General features: G+C 44.2%; 1 protein-coding gene across 5 annotated transcripts in view; it reads right to left on the bottom strand.

Moving 5' to 3' along the window:
* The window catches only part of LOC126335195 (extracellular serine/threonine protein CG31145), a 1,599,051-nt gene that overhangs the window by 9,274 nt on the left and 1,572,941 nt on the right, over positions 1-16,836 (bottom strand). For all 5 annotated transcript variants that reach the window (XM_049998199.1, XM_049998198.1, XM_049998200.1 and 2 more), the window contains one exon: positions 10,268-10,541. In XM_049998199.1, the coding sequence (XP_049854156.1) occupies positions 10,268-10,541 (274 nt within the window). The remainder of the gene's footprint in view (positions 1-10,267; positions 10,542-16,836) is intronic.

Genomic DNA, 16,836 nt, shown 5'->3' with positions numbered 1-16,836 from the left:
TAACGGTTGGTCGTCACAGCGAGCCGCTGTTGTAATGCATCTGTACTGTTCTATATGGGCTCTTTTTTGGTTTGGAATAATGTAAACTAGTAATGTTTATGTGTTAATATAAACAAATGTGCTTAAATCATAAATGGAACTTTCGTTATGTTTCCTTTCAAATTGTTACCTAATGTATTATGTCACGCCTAATTCAGTTCCTCAAGCAAAAGTGGATGAGTTAAGCATATGGACTGAAACATTCGTAGAAGGGAAACAGTAAGTTTCCGACATTGGTTCCCATTCAAAATATTATATAGCCACTCCCCTCTGCAAGTCTTAGAAGTCTGTAACGGAAATTTTCGAACATCCTGTATAATACGTTTAAATAGTTCAATTGCGCACTTGAGAAAGTAATCGGACAATGGAGCAAAAATGTAAAGAGCGTAATAGGACTGGGCTGCATAAACAAAACTGTCGATATCAACTCCATTGCCTTTGTAGATCATTTGCCTGTTTTTTGAAACAATAGAGGAAGCAAAGGAACAAATCCTTGAACTAGAGAAACAAGCAGATAAAATAGGTTTCACCACTTACTTTGAAAAAAAAAACAACTAAAATTATGACCAACAACAAACACCCAAATAAATATCTAAAAGTCCAAGAATAGGACACAGAAATAGTAAAAGAATTTACGTATCTGGAGGAATGGATTAGTTGGAATGCAACACCCCGCAAGGACAAAGAACCCAGGAAAAAACAAACTTGAATTGTCCTTACAATTGACAAAAGGAGACGTACAAAGAGCAGTCCCTTTCGTTGGGGTCCAAAATTAAGCATTACAAAACAGTGATAAAGCCAGAAGCATTAGATAGACTAACTAAGGGAATTTTTGATTTCTTCCGTAACAGCATAACAAAACCTAATTGGGTTACGAGAACTGAAGAGAACCTAATTGAATTAAAAATTACAAGAAACTCATGACATCATCGAACAGCTCAGGTAAGTACTAAGGACGAAAAAACAAGGTTCCAAGACAGATTTAAAATTAAGTTGATACCCATCACTTCGGAAGAGAAGAAGGAGGTCAGAGACAATGAAGGAATACTGGGCACAAAGGAAGAAACAACACGCAAAGAATGAAGAGGGTGAAACGAAGGAAGAAGAATACGTTTAAATTCGTCTGTTAATTTCCTGCATACAGCTCGTTAACTTGAAAGTTGCTCTTGGAGCTTATGGGGACGAAGCAGAATAGGGTAGTGTCATTTTTTATGTAAGTGGATTTCAGATCATATACGAGGGTTGGAACTTTAATAGTGGCAACTATTTATTCACAGCTCGTACAAAATAGATACGTGTTTCAAAGTTTTACAGACCTTGAAAGTAGTCACCAGCATTGTGTATAAGCCGTTTCCAGCGATGTGGAAGTCTAGGGTTGGTTCAAATGGCTCTGAGCACTAAGGGACTTAACATCTATGGTCATCAGTCCCCTAGAACTTAGAACTACTTAAACCTAACTAACCTAAGGACATCACAGAACACCCAGTCATCACGAGGCAGAGAAAATCCCTGAACTCGCCGGGAATCGAACCCGGGAACCCGGGCGTGAAGTCTTGGGATACTCTTAGCAGTGCCAGTTGTGTTGACAGTTCGAGCGGCACGGTCTATTGCCTGACGAATTTGTAGCAGTTCTGAAGCGAACGCCGTGCAGTTTAGAAATCGAGTTGAAATTACGAGGGGTGAAGTCAGAGGAGTGCAATAGGTGGTATAGCACTTAGCAGCCCCATCAGTCAAACAAATTAGTAACAGCTTTCACCGTAAGTGCTTGAGCATTGTCCCGCAATATGATGGTCAGGTCCTGCAGAAAGTGTCATCACTTCTGCCTCTATGCTGTTCATTTTTGGAACACAACCTAAGACCAGCTTAGAGACAGAAGTGCCAAGATGAGATAATATTCTAGACTACATCACGTTCTCAAAAGTCTCGGAAAGTGATGTCAGTACTATTCTAGAATTAACTATTCTACTGTTCTAGAATACATCACCCTCTCAAAAATCTCGGAAAATGTCAGAAAGAAGGAAGGAAGAATGGGGCTTAACGTCCCGTCAATGTATGGGTCATTAGAGACAGATAAGAGTCTCAGTTTGGAGAAGGAATCCAGCCGTGCCCTCTAGAAGGCACCATCCTGGCATTTTCCTGGAGTGGTTTAGGGAAGCCACGAGAAAACTAAATGACTAGATGGTCGGACGCGAGTTCGAACAGTCGTTCTTCCAATTCTAGTTCAGTGTGCTAACCACTGCTCCACATCGCTCGGTACAGATTGAAAGGAGCTGCACAGATATTCAGTCACATCTTGACAACACAAGATTATGCACTTTCCAAAACGAAAAAACGTAGTGTCTTGTGATTGTAAAATCAGTGAGTCGCAATTGGACTCGGACAACTCATAGAAATATCTGGGTATATGGTTTGCAGGGACATGACATGGTACGATGGGATACGTTCAGTCGTGGGCAAAGCATGCAGCAGACTTTGGTACAGAGGTAGAATACTAGGGAAATGCACTCAGTCTAGCAATGAAATTACTTTCAAATCACCTGTGCGACCCATCCGGCTATATTGCTCAACTGTGTGGGATCCGTACCAAACCGGACTAACAACGTATCTTAGTATCTTAATCCTGCTTGCAGCGGTTCCCAATGGTCATTGGTGGCACAATAGGTGCAACACGTTAGCGGGTTTGTTCCCTGAATGATGTTCGATCGGCCACTGTTGCTCGCACAATGCGTCGTACTTGATGTGTGTCTGTACTACGCGGACCGCTATATCCAGTTCTACGGTTGTGGGAATATTCCAAGTTGTGTGCAACATGTGCAGCAGTCTGTCCAGCTCCCGGCAGGGATACATGCGATACCGTTCAAACGGCTGAAGCTGTTTACCAACTCGTGGGGCACGTTCGTATCGTAGAATGAATGTTGCAGACACTGTTCAACTCTAAACTCAACACAGTTACTGCCTGCAGAAACGAAACAAAAGCCACACAAACAGGTCTCCGTAGAGCCATCTGATGACAAATGAATCAGTAACACCTCAGTATCCATGTGTTATAAGCTGGCTCCACTCAACATTATAGTTGAGCGTATTTCGTTTGTTTCTCCGGCAGTGTTGTATCATCGAGAGGTTTATTTTTGTAACTCCGAGAACGTACCTTCCAAGAAGGGACGAGCGACATATTGCGTCCTCCCAAATACGAAATGTTCACTACGAGAAAATCAGAGAACCTAGAGCTCATACGTAATGTATAGAATATATGAGACTGCTGACATAGCACTAGAATTTCGGAAAAATATCGTGCACACATTCTCAAAGATAGCAACGACGGACAAGTGTGAAAGCTACAGTAGAATCGGTTTAACGGCTCATTCATCAAACTAGCTGACAAGATTAATATTCAAAAGAATAGAAAAGACAATTGAGACCCTGTTACATGACGATCAGCTTGGTTTGAGGAAAGATGAAGGCACCAAAGAGGCAGTTCTGGCGTTGTCTTTGATGATGGAAGCAATATTAAGAAAAATCAGGACACCTTCGTAGGATTAGTCGACCTAGAAATAGCGTTCAACAATTTAAAATTTTGTAAGCTGTTCGGAAGTCTTCGAAAAATAGGTGTACGTTGGAGGGAAAGACGGTTAACATACAATATGTATAAGAACCAAGAACGAACAATAAGAATGGATCACCAACATCGAAGGACTAGCATTCAAATGGTTCAAATGGCTCTGAGCACTATGGAACTTACCATCTGAGGTTATCAGTCCGCTAGAACTTAGAAGTACTTAAACCTAACTAAGGACATCACACACATCCATGCCCAAGGCAGGATTCGAACCTGCGACCGTAGCAGTCGCACAGTTCCGGACTGAAGCGCCTAGAACCGCTCGGCCACCGCGGCCGGCAGGGCTGGCATTAAAAAGGGTGTAAGACAGGGATGCAACCTCTCTCTCGTAGTGTCCAACTAGTATATCGAAGAAGCGATAATAGATAGGAACTGAAATTCAGAGTGAGAGAGTGTCAACGATGAGATTCGCTGGTGACATCGCTATCCTCAGGGGGAGCGAGAAAGAATTACAGGACGTACTGAACTACACTGAAGCGCCTAAGATACTGGTATTTGCATGCATATTCAAATACAGAGACATGTAAACAGACAGAACACGGCGTTGCGGTCGCCAACGCCTATATAAGACAACAAGTGTCTGGCGCAGTTGTTAGATCGACTACTGCTGCCACAATGGCAGGTTATCAAGATTTAAGTGAGTTTGAACGTGGTGTTATACTCGGCGCACGAGCGACGGGACACAGCATCTACGAGGTAGCAATGAATTTCCCCGTACGTTCATTTTACGAGCGTATCTCGAGTATCACGAATCCGATAAAACATCAAATCTCCGACATCGCTGTGGACGGAAAAACATCCTGCAAGAACGGGACCAACGACAACTGAAAAGCATCGTTCAACACGACGGAAGTGCAACCCTTCCGAAAATTGCTGCAGATCCCAATACTGGACCACCATCAAGTGTCAACGTGCGAACCATTTAATGTAACATAATCGATATGGGCCCTTCGTGTACCCTTGATGACGGCGCGAAACAAAGCTTTATGCCTCGCCTGGGCCCGTCAACACCGACGTTGATGACTGGAAACACATTGCCTGGTCGGACGAGTCTCGTTCCAAAATGTATCTAGCGGATGGAAGTGTACGGGTATGGAGAAAAACTCATGAATCCATGGACTCTGCATGTCAGCAGGGGACTGATCAAGCTGGCAGAGACTCTGCAATGATGTGGGGAGGGGGTGGGTGTACAGTTGGAGTGATATGTGACCCCTGATACGTCTCGAAACGACTGTGAAAGGTGAGACGTACGTAAGCATCCTGCCTGATTACCTGTATCAATTCATGTCCATTGTGAATTCTGACGGGCTTGGGCCATTGCAGCAGGACAATGCGACCATCTATACCTCCAGAATTGCTACAGAGTGGTTCAAGGAACACTCTTCTGAGTTTAAACAATTCCGCTGGCTGCCGAACTCCCCAGACATGAACATTATTGAGCAAATCTGGGATGCCTTGGAACATACTGTTCAGAAGCGATCTCCACACCCTCGTACTCTTACGGATTTATGGTGATCCCTGCAGGATTCATGGTGTCAGTTCCGTCCAGCACTACTTCAGACATTAGTCAGGTCCACGCCATGTCCTGTCGCTGCACTTTTACGAGTTCGCGGGGCTCTACACGATGTTAGGCACGTGTTCCAGTTTCTTCGGCTCTTCAGTGTAAATGAACTGTGTACTGAGCATTGAACGTGGATTGAAAGAAAATTGAAGAAAGTCGAAAGTAATGAGGAGCAGCAGAAATAAGATTAATGATAAAATTAACATCAAAACTGGGTGACTCGAAGCAGAGAAGTTAAGGAATTCTGCTAACTTGTAAGTGAAGCAGCCCATTACGAACGAAGCAAGGACATAAAAAGCAGACTTGCACAGACAGAGAGGGCATTCATCACCAAAAGAAGGCTACTGGTATAATTTGAGGAAGAAACTTCTGAGAATGTACGTCCAGAGCACAGCAGTGTATGGTAGTTAAACATGGACTGTGGGGAATCTGAGAAGAAAAGAATCAAAGCGTTTCAGATGTTGTGCTATAAACGAATATTGAAAATTAGGTTGAGTGGTAAGATAAGGTACGAGGAGATCTCCGCAGGATAGACATATGTGGGAAACAATTATAAGAAAATGGTTCAAATGGCTCTGAGCACTATGGGACTTAACTTCTGTGGCCATCAGTCCCCTAGAACTTAAAACTACTTAAACCTAACTAACCTAAGGACATCACGCACATCAATGTCCGAGGCAGGATTCGAACCTGCGACCGTAGCGGTCGTGCGGTTCCAGACTGTAGAATTATAAGAAGGAGGAAGCGGATGATAGGACATGTGTTAAGACATGTGGGAATAAGTTTTATGGTACTAAAAGAGGGAGATGTAGAGAGTAAAAACTGTAGAGGAGGAAATACTAGAGGCAAGTGCTACTCTGAGATGGAGAGGTTAGAGGAGAAGAATTTGTATCGGACTGTATCAAACCAGGTGACTGGTGACAAAAATGGTTCAAATGGCTCTGAGCACTATGGGGCTCAACTGCTGTGGTCATTAGTCCCCTAGAACTTAGAACTACTTAAACCTAACTAACCTAAGGACATCACACACATCCACGCCCGAGGCAGGATTCGAACCTGCGACCGTAGCAGTCGCACGGTTCCGGACTGCGCGCCTAGAACCACGAGACCACCGCGGCCGGCTGACTGGTGACAATTTATCCGCAAATGGAACAAGGAAGGGATACGAAAGGTACCCTCCTCTACACTTTGTAAAGTATATTGCGCAGAATACGTGTAGATATTAGATTAGAAACAACGGGGAGAGAGAAGTATTAATCTATACGAGACATTGATGACCAAAACGTGCGAAAGGACTATACTTCCAAGTATTATCATGTTCCCACTAACTTGGCCCTTGTTTGTAGACTAAAAATTCGCTTTATTTATTCCTCGACCGGTTTCGAAGCTTAAAGCTTCATCTTCAGGTGAGTAATCTCTTCCGTGTCGTGCTATCCAGACAGGCGATGTGCGTGCTGGTCTTACACGTGAATGTGATCCCCCATGACTGACTGGCCCGGCTGCCATACATTTAGGTTCCAATAATTGTTTGGTGGCAGCTGAAGATGAAGCTTTAAGTTCCGAGACTGGTCGTGGAATAAATTAAGAAAATTACTGGCAAATGAAGCGGATCTTTATTCTATAAATACATCCCTCAGTAGCGGTTGTTCATCTGGTCAAATATTTCGTATAATTGCTCGTAATATTTCTTCGAAGGAAGGATTCTGCACTTCGGACGCGATTGCCAGGTTTCGTTCTAGTAATACTCGGTAAAGGGGTCGAGCTACAACTTTCGAAAGTGGCGAGGGAGCGCACGCACTTGGCCAACTCCGCTAATCTCCTCGTCTCGAGAGAGAAAATTTGTCGAAGAACAAAAGTGACCTGTAGCGCCCGCGACTAGAGTTTCTTTCCTTTCTCCTCTCTGAAGAGCGTTCGTCGCTTTTAATTGCGAACGAAAGTGAACGCCGGTCGGCGAGAGCTCTCGGCGCGAACCGCATTCATCTCGGCCGGCGAGAAAGAACATTAATTATCCGGAAGAAGAAACACTGTTCGTCATTCCGACAGCCCGGGGGCAAAGATTTCCCCTGCCGACGCCGAGACGCGGGAAAAAAGAGAGGGGGTAAAGAAAAAGGCAAGAGTGCTGGGTGAGTGAGAAAGGGTGGTAGGTGGCGGGCGAGAAGAGCGACCGAGGTAACCGCTAGAAGCTGGGAGAGGGAAGAGGAGTAATGCATTCTCCTAGTTATTTTCACTGACAAATAGTGGGAAAGGAGGAGGGAGGTGTATTCGAAGAGCACTCCACTCGTCCAGTTTTGTTTCGCGGTCCGTGTGCGCGAGTCTCTTGCGCCAGTAGGTGCAAGATGACAGTTGAAAGGGCGCCGCCAAGCGCGCGGGATAAATTATTAGGCGAGATGACTGCAGAGCGGCCGCTACTTGCGGTCTCTTGCAGTGGTGTTGTGGAGGGGCGGGGGAGGCAGTGAATGATTGATGGGCCGGCGCTGAAAGCAGCGACGCCGGCGTCGCCGCGCTGGCCGGCCGTCCATTATTGCCGGCGCAAGTGCGTGGCGTCCCGTGACGTCGGGGCAGCGGCCGCCGAGGCAAACCGCTAATGAAGGACATCAATGCGTAATGCAGCCGCTGGCCGAGGGACTAGTCCCGCCGTAAAGCGGGTTGCATCGCGCCAGGCGCCGCAGCACCATCGAAACTACCAGAGGTATCGCGTTACCGAGTTTCGTCCGTTTTATGTCCTCTGTGGCAGAAATTTGCGAATATCGGGCAAAAGCAGCGCCCCTTTCTGTTTCCCTCCCTCCATCAGCCCCCTCTTCCTCCTCCTCCCCCCCCCCCCCCCCCGTCACACACACGTATAGCTGAGTCACATTATCGTCACTACCTCATTGATGTGAGGGTTATGTCACGCTAACGAGCCAGTTACGTGTACTAGGGAACTTACAGGTTGACTGTCCCCGTTAAGGACACGAAACACAACCAATATGTCGCTGGTGGCGATATCGTTTGCAATCATCGCTCGCGTATACCATCCCACATTAACCAACCAATTTCATCGTTTTCTTCGAACGTCACTTTCTCGTGAAGTTCTGCTATGTAAAATGAACTGTTATATTTAGCAGTAGTGGAAGTTGATCTCCGTATGTCGACTGATACTCATAGAAAGTAAAAAAAGCAAAAACTGAAATTTATTAAACTTCCATAAGTTTTTTTTATGCATGAAGCCAAAGCCATTTTTTTTTTAAAAAAAATAAAAGACAATTCAATTTTCCACTTTGAGAGGTGGCAAAAAATGATGGGATAGCGATTGCACATATACAGGTGGCTGTAATATCTCGTACATAAGGTATAAAAGAGCGGTGCAATGGTCGAGTTGGCATTTGTACACAGGTGGCCATCTGAAAAGATGCGAAAATTGGCAGTTGACCCCAAATAAAGAAAAGTGTGAGGTCATCCACATGAGTGCTTAAAGTATTCGAACTTGCGACCCTAGCGGTCGCTCGGATCCAGACTGTAGCGCAAAGAACCGCTCGGTCACCGGGCCCGGCTCCGCATCGTAATTTGTAAATAATGTAACTGAAGATTCACTTTGAAAACCCTGTCAGGGAAAACAGCGGAACAACCGAGGACATTCTCTTGCTGGGATCCATTCGTATAAACAACGATAAAATTGTGGTACGTACGTAAAATTGAAGAAAACAAACTTGTAAGAACATAATCTGGAGTACAATTTTCTTGCATGCGTTAAGCTTAAAATCACGTTGAGCCTCTGAAGACACCAACGCGGCAACGCGTTACGTCCGTTGCTGTGTATTTGGTGGTCCGTTACATCCATATCCTTGAACAGTCAGCAGCCACGTATCTCGAATTGCTTGGTCGCATGGGGCTGATTCCTGAACAGCGTTCAAAGCTGGATTGGACCACTGCACTACGAGGAGTACACAAAAAAACCGGAGCAACATTGCCGTGGATGGAGCTTGTGTAGTACCCATTTCTACCGCTAGGACTGATTGCCAGTTCAGTGCCGTCTGTGTTGTCGACCTGGCTTGTTCTGTTCATCTGCAGTGATTGTTTGTGCTAGCGTTCTTTTGTTTCTGTTTCGTTTTTTACGACGGCAAATTTAAGTTTTCATGTTGAAAACAGTTTACAGAGATGACGCTATCGGTAAAGCTCAGGTGTACGAGTCATTTGCACAATTTAAAATTGCGACATGTGATTGATGACAAACCTCGTTCTGAACGTCCATCAACTGCCCAAATCGGTGAATATATTGAAAAAATTCAAGAATTTTTGCTCATAGACCGTCGACATGTAATTGATCAACTGCCACAGATTACTGGGTTAACTTGGAGCTCAGTTCAGCGAATTTTAACGGATGATTTGGGAATGAAAAGGGTTGCTGCCAAGTTTGTTCCTCGGGTTCTTACTGACAGACAAAAGGAACGTCGAGTTGAAACATGTGCTTTTAAACAACAGCTTGAAACTGATCCATATTTTCTGTCAAAGGCCGTTATAGGTGATCAGTCATGGTGCTATAGTTAAGATCCAGAAACAAAGCGATAGTCAAACCAGTGGAAGACTTCATCGTCACCCCGTCCAACAAATGTCATCAAGTCAAATCAAACATCAAAACACTGCTGATTTGCTTTTTTGATGCCAACGGCGTAGTTCATTCATTGTTTGTTTCCTCAGGCCAAGCCATCAATCAGATCTTTTATTTGGAGATTTTAAGAAGACTGCGTAACGGTGTTCGTCAAAAAAGACCCAATTTGTGGCAGAGAAGAGACTGGTTCTCCCACCACGACAACGCACCTGCACACAAAGCCATTTGTGTTAGTTTTTGGTTAAAAATGGTACGGTTCCGCTGCCTCACGCACCTTACTCGTCTTGCCTGGCGCCGTGCGACGTTTTCTTATTTCCACACATGACAAAGGGCATGAAAGGACATCAATCTGACAACAGTGAAGAAGCCAAGAACACTAGAAAACAGCAGGACTGTGGCAAGTGTACGTGTGTTAGCCTGTGGTCACATCGTAATTTCCCTGCCTTCCCTGGTGATCGTGCCATACCTGAGCAGCGTGGTGAGCGTCGACTGCCGCAGCAGGCAGCACTGTATGACGGGCGCCAGGATGGACATCTCGTCGTGGAAGGGCCGGCCGAAGCCGCGCCCGTGGTCCAGGTGCAGCGGGAACGTGTCGTTGCCGAACATGCGGAACGTCTCGTAGTGGTGGCGGTCCATGTTGCCCGTCAGGAAGTCGAACACCGCCATGTCCATCAAGTCCAGCAGCCGACGCCCGCTGTCGTACGGCGGGATGTCGCGCACCAGCGAGCAGTAGTCAGGGTCTGCAACACCCACAATAAAGCTAAGTGTCTTTTTCCGTTCCTGTGCAGTGTGACATCCAGAGGCATCAAGCAATAGTCATTGTGGTAGTCGAGGGAAACGCGAGGTAAACATTTTAGGGGGTAACCGAGGCCTGATTACAGGAGGCGGGTTCACACATCGACATCTACATCTACGTGGATACTATGCAAATCACGCTTCCATGCCTGCACAGTCACTCATATGGTGCCCAGCGACCTACAAAAAGTGGTCATTTGATCCCCTAGAGCCCAGGATTTTGGCATCACGTTTGACAGGATAGCTGACATGGCGCCAAGACGTTCTCCAGTTCAGAGAACTAAGGGAACTTTTCCCCCTCTTAAGTCCCATGTCGCCTCTTCCTTGTCACATACGGCTCACCTTATCAGATGGTCACGTCATTTTGGTGTTTGCATGTCATTAATGTGCACGTCAGAGAGAGAGAGAGAGAGAGAGAGAGAGAGCAAGTTACATTAAACAATTACTGGTCTTGCTGTTCAAAAAATGGTTCAAATGGTTCTGAGCACTATGGGACTTAACATCTGTGGTCATCAGTCCCCTAGAACTTAGAACTACTTAAACCCAACTAACCTAAGAACATTACACACATACATGCCCGAGGCAGGATTCGAACCTGTGACCGTAGCAGTCGCGCGGTTCCGGACTGCGCGCCTAGAACCGCTAGACCACCGTGGCCGGCGGTCTTGCTGTGGTAAAGTCTTTGCCTCTGCGCGATATGATACACTGAAGCGCCAAAGAAACAGATATAGGCATGCGTATTCAAATACAGAGATATATAAACAGGCAGAATACGACGCTGCGGTCGGCAATGCCTATATAAGACAACAAGTGTCCGGTGCAATTGTTACATCGGTTGCTGCTGCTGCAATAGCAAAATGGTTCAAATGGCTCTGAGCAGTATGGGACTCAACTGCTGTGGTCATTAGTCTTATAGAACTTAGAACTACTTAAACCTAACTAACCTAAGGACATCACACACATCCATGCCCGAGGCGGGATTAGAACCTGCGACCGTAGCAGTCGCACGGTTCCGGACTGCGCGCCTAGAACCGGGAGACCACCGCGGCCGGCTGCAATAGCAGGTTATCAAGATTTAAGTGACTCTCAACATGATGTTACGTATGGGACACAGCATCTCCGAGGTAGCGATGAAGTGGGGATTCCTCAGTAAGAGCATTTCACGAGTGTACCGTAAATATCATGGATCCGGTAAAACATCAAATCTCCGACATCCTGCAAGAACGGTACCAACGATGACGGAAGGGAATCGTTCAACATGACAGAAGTGCAGCCCTCCGAAAATTGCTGCACATTTCAATGCTGTGCCATCAACGAGTGTCAGCGCGCGAACCATACAAAGATACATTATCGATGTATCTTTGATGACTGCACAGCACAAAGCTCTACGCCTCGCCTGGGTCCTTCACCACCGACACTGGACTGTTGATGACTGGAAACAAGTTGCCTGGAGACAACCTCATGAATGCATGGATCCTGCATGTCAGCAGGCCACAGTTCAAGCTGGGGGAGGCTTTGTAATGGTGTGGGGCGTATGCAGTTGGAGTGATATGGGACCCATGATATGACTAGATACGACTCTGACAGGTACGTATTACGTGAGCATCCTGTGTGATCACCTATATCCATTCATGTCCAGTGTGTATTCCGACGGATTATGGCAGTTCCAGCAGAACAGAATTGCTACAGGGTGACTCCAGGAACACTCTTCTGAATTTAAACACTTCCACTGACCCCCAAACTCCCCAGACATGAACATTATTGAGCATATCTGGGATGCCTTGCAACGTGCTGTTTAGAAGAGATCTCCAGCCCCTCGCGGATATATGGACAGCCATACAGGATTCATGGCGTCAGTTCCCTCCAGCACTACTTCAGTCGAGTCCATGCCACGTCGTACTGCGGCACTTCTGCATGCTCACGGCGGCCCTACACGATATCAGGCAGGTGCATCTCTTTCTTTAGCTCTTCAGTGTACATTCTTTGTTGAAGTGTGGTAGGTGATGAACGTATTCAGTACTACTGTGTTAACTTCTAATTGTATCCGTTAGATAGAGAAAATGGTAAAGGACATCAAGGATGAGTAAGATGCGTACATTGAAAGGTGAAAGGACCATATATTTTGAAAAATGTTATTATTTTGAAGAGAAGAAGTTTGAGGTAAATCAGCAGCACTGCACAGCTAGGAATGATTATTGTCAGTTAGTTAACTTGCACAGAGCTGAGAGAGAGACCACCCCACTTCCCTAAGTCATGCACTGACATATTAATTGATTAGTCTGTTTGACATTTATGTAAATGCTCTGTTAACATTGTACCTTTTTGTTAAGCATAGTATTTTTCGGATCAATTTTAAGTGTGAAGATCACACCAAGTTTTACTCTGACTTTTTGAATACATACTTCATTCTAAGATCGGTGTCTTGAAATACCACATCACAGGAATAGTTACTCTTACCACCCCACTGTTTATCATTACGCTTTACCACATGCAACAGTTTGAATATGTATTTAGAAACAGAAACCTAGCTTAGTCGCTGCCTGCCTGCTGTTTGCTGTTGTGCTTTCGAGAAATCTGCAACAATGTTGTAAAGACGCGAGGTAACTGGAAATTTTGATTAGGACTAGATAACTGTTTTAGTTCAGTTCCACATTTAACATAAACACAACTTGCATTCAAATCAGCTACAGTTCAGTTCATATTAAGTTCTGTTTAGTCTAAGTTCAGCATGCGAGTTTGTAGTTTTTGATAATACATAGACTTTTATAGTGTGGGAGATAAAGTTGGGCTGAATTTCATACAGAAACAAATATAGTGGGAAACTTAAAACCGTACATAAAACTATGGTTTGCCGATACTGGGATGTGCTGCTGTTGTATTACGCAATACTACACAATGGAAACTGAAGATTCTTCCTAGGAACATATTTGTCTAAGGCATATTGAACGATGCTTTTGAACTTTTTCCATTTTTGCTCCTCGTCTTCACACTATCTCGCACTGATACTTAAAGAAAAAAAGAAAAATAAGAGCTTACCGAGTACCGGGACAGATTTGCGACTGGATTCAAGAATTCCTCGCAACAGTACTCAACGCGTTGTTCTTAAAGAAACATAATTAATAGATGTAATTTCGGGATTACTCCAGGGAACTGTGATACTGCCTATACTGTTTACAATGAATATAACTGATGTATTAGAAGGCATCGGGAGTACTTTAAGGCTGGCAAATGATGCGGATGTCTATAAGAAGGTAGCAATGCCGGAAGACAGTAATGAATTGCAGAAGGACCTACAAAGAATTGATGAAAGGCGCAAGGGCTGGCAGCTGATCTTGGATGTAAATAAATATAACATACTGCTCACAGATAAGAAAATAAATACACTATTGTGCAACAACACTACTGATGACAAATTGTTGAGGACAATAAATAGCATAAAATGTCTAGGAATATCTATCCGGAGCGACCTTAAGTGGAATGACCACATAAAAAAAAAATAGTAGGAAAAGCAGATGCCAGACTAAGATTCGTAGGGATTACCTTAAGGAAATGTAATTCATCCTCTATAAAACTAGTATACAAAGACGCTTGTTCGACGGATTCTTGAGTACTGTTCACCAGTCTGAGACCCTTACCAGTGCAACACGTATAAGAAATAGAGAAGATCGAAAGAAGAGCAGCGCGTTTCGTCACGGGGTCGTTTAGACCGCGCGAGAGCGTTAAAGAGAGGATCAACAAACTCCAGTAGCAGCTTCTAAAAGAGTGGATTTTGCATCACGGAGAGGTTTACTATTGAAATTTCGGGATAATCCTTTCCTAGAAGAGTCGGATAACATATTACTTCCTCTCATACACGTGTCCCGAAATGACCGGAACGAGAAAATTCGAGAAATTGGAGTTAATAAAGAGGCTTATCGACACTTTCTTCCCACACGCTATTCGCGAATGGAACAAAGAAGAGAGTGATCAGTTAATGGAACCAAAAGTACCTTCTGCCACATACCGTCAGGTGGCTTGCGGAGTACTGACGTAGTAGGCTGTACAAAACTGCGCCTTAGAACGTGCACTCTGGATATCATACTAACATATTTAACGAAATGTCTGGTGTGCCTCTCCTCAGCGAGCGCTTCAAAAACTCTGCGCGACAGTTCTATCAGAAAAATGTTCATGCCATCTACGCAAAAATTCCCTCTCTGGGCCATCAAGGTCCGCGTGCGTGGGCAACGAAATGGCCCGACCTACTGTGCACGTGGAGCGTTACTGCGCTAACTGGCCAGCACTAAATGACGGCGACAGCGATTAACTATTATAGCCCACCGCATTTGTTATGGCTGATGTTCCACGCTGTAGTCACCATCGGAGAAATACCGCTGCGCGCTTGGTCTCCGCTAACATCTCGAAGTTCAGCATTTCTAGTCATCAGCAGCAACAAGCCAGTGTTCGGATTGAAGACCACAACAACCTCACAAGGACAAGGAACAGTACGAAACAGAGTGAGGTACAAAACAATAACACAGAAGACGACAGTACACTTCAGAAAGGTAACGCTGACTGAAACCAAAAACGAATGATTACATGTAGAAGCTCTCCGACCCCTACCGTCTTCTGCAAGTTCACGTCTAGGGGGAGATCGACGAACGTACAGTTAACAAACAGCATACATCCCGGATCCTGGCTTGGGTTCGTTTCAATTTGTCTGATAGGAAACAAATGATGTCAAACAGAACAGGCATCGCGACTGACTCCCTCCAGCGGGGTGCCCTCTAAAATGTAACTGACGTATTTAGGATTTAGAGCAGTATCTGAACTAAAGGTTTAGTAAAGCACTCTATACCTGAGGATTTCTTCACCTAAGGCTTGTTCTTTCGGGAGTTTGGCATTTTGATCTGAATTTGAGTAGATAGTTTTTTCGATGATAATAAGAATTTTTTTGCACCAATTTGATATTAGTTTTCATAAATGTGAAAGTCGATAATGTAAGGTAAAATATGCAGGTAGGGGGTACTTGATCGTTCTGCGAAATATAAAACCACGATTTTTCATACAAAAACAACGATGTTAGGAAAAATAAAACCATACACGATTGCATTTGAAAAATAATTACGGAGTTACACGTGTATGATTGACAAAAGCACAAAATAAAAAGGAAAATTTGCAAAAGAAATATGTATAAAGCAGATAAAAATAGCTTATCAGTATCAAAAAATGTTATAATATTATTAGTTATAAGAATAAACATGAGAAATATATACAAAAAGCTTTGTGAAATCATTCCAAAGTAATGAACTAACTGCAACTCCTTTTCTATTAGTGAGAATATGTGTGTTAATTTTTAACATAATTGTTGACTGTTAATTTTTGATACAGTTGTCAATTATTGAGCTGGGCTTGTCAGCCTGCCTTTGTCTCACTCTGGTTGATTAGCACGTTATCCCAGTTATGGTTGGCTGCGTAAGTATAAATAAAGCAAATGTATCATCACCCGGATGTTTCATTTATAAATACCAAAACCCGAAGACCATTTTCGTGATTTTTAAAACTAGTATTTTTGTTTTGAAACTGAGTTTCCTGTAATGAGATGTACACTCAAACATACATATGGCGCCACCAACTTTTAGTAGCTGCAGCGAAATCTGAAGCACTTAACAAGATGATATCGAGTTTCGTCAAATGTTGCATGTTTTGGTTATGGTTGGAATTTGGGGGGAACATTTCACCAGCAACCTTCCAACAGGTGGCTTTCTGTATATTGATGTCCTTTCACGAGTAATGTTACCAGACGGTTTTAATTGTCATGTTACTACACAGACCAACATTCCACCCACTTTAGCAAACAGTGTTCTTCAGGTATAATCAGTGAAGCGGGAACGTGTCGTAGCCGAACATACACCACGCTGCAACAATTTTGATTTATATTCCAGCATAAAATCGCGTTGACATATCCGGAAACGTTTACTGGAGATATTCGAGAGAGATATCACAGTGAAGTTCCGTTGGGCCACAAAGCGACGCTCTCTCCAAAACGATGGAGCTATACGAAAGTCACCTTAGACCTCGGGGACACAAAATTAGCGTTGAAAGATCGCAAAAGAGATGGCTTACTGCTACTAAGGGGACTGCTGGAATGCTGTGCTACCAGATGGGACAGAATCGACTGGAATGGAAGAAGTTTTCATTCAGTAGTGTGTGGAATGTTGAAGAAAAAGCAGACTAAGAATAACAAGTCTCTGAAAGACACAG

This window comes from Schistocerca gregaria, chromosome 2 (assembly GCF_023897955.1).
Source record: "Schistocerca gregaria isolate iqSchGreg1 chromosome 2, iqSchGreg1.2, whole genome shotgun sequence".
Lineage (NCBI taxonomy): Eukaryota > Metazoa > Arthropoda > Insecta > Orthoptera > Acrididae > Schistocerca > Schistocerca gregaria.
The sequence above is the reverse complement of the archived record's forward strand: the minus strand, read 5'-3'. Positions and strand labels throughout refer to the sequence as shown.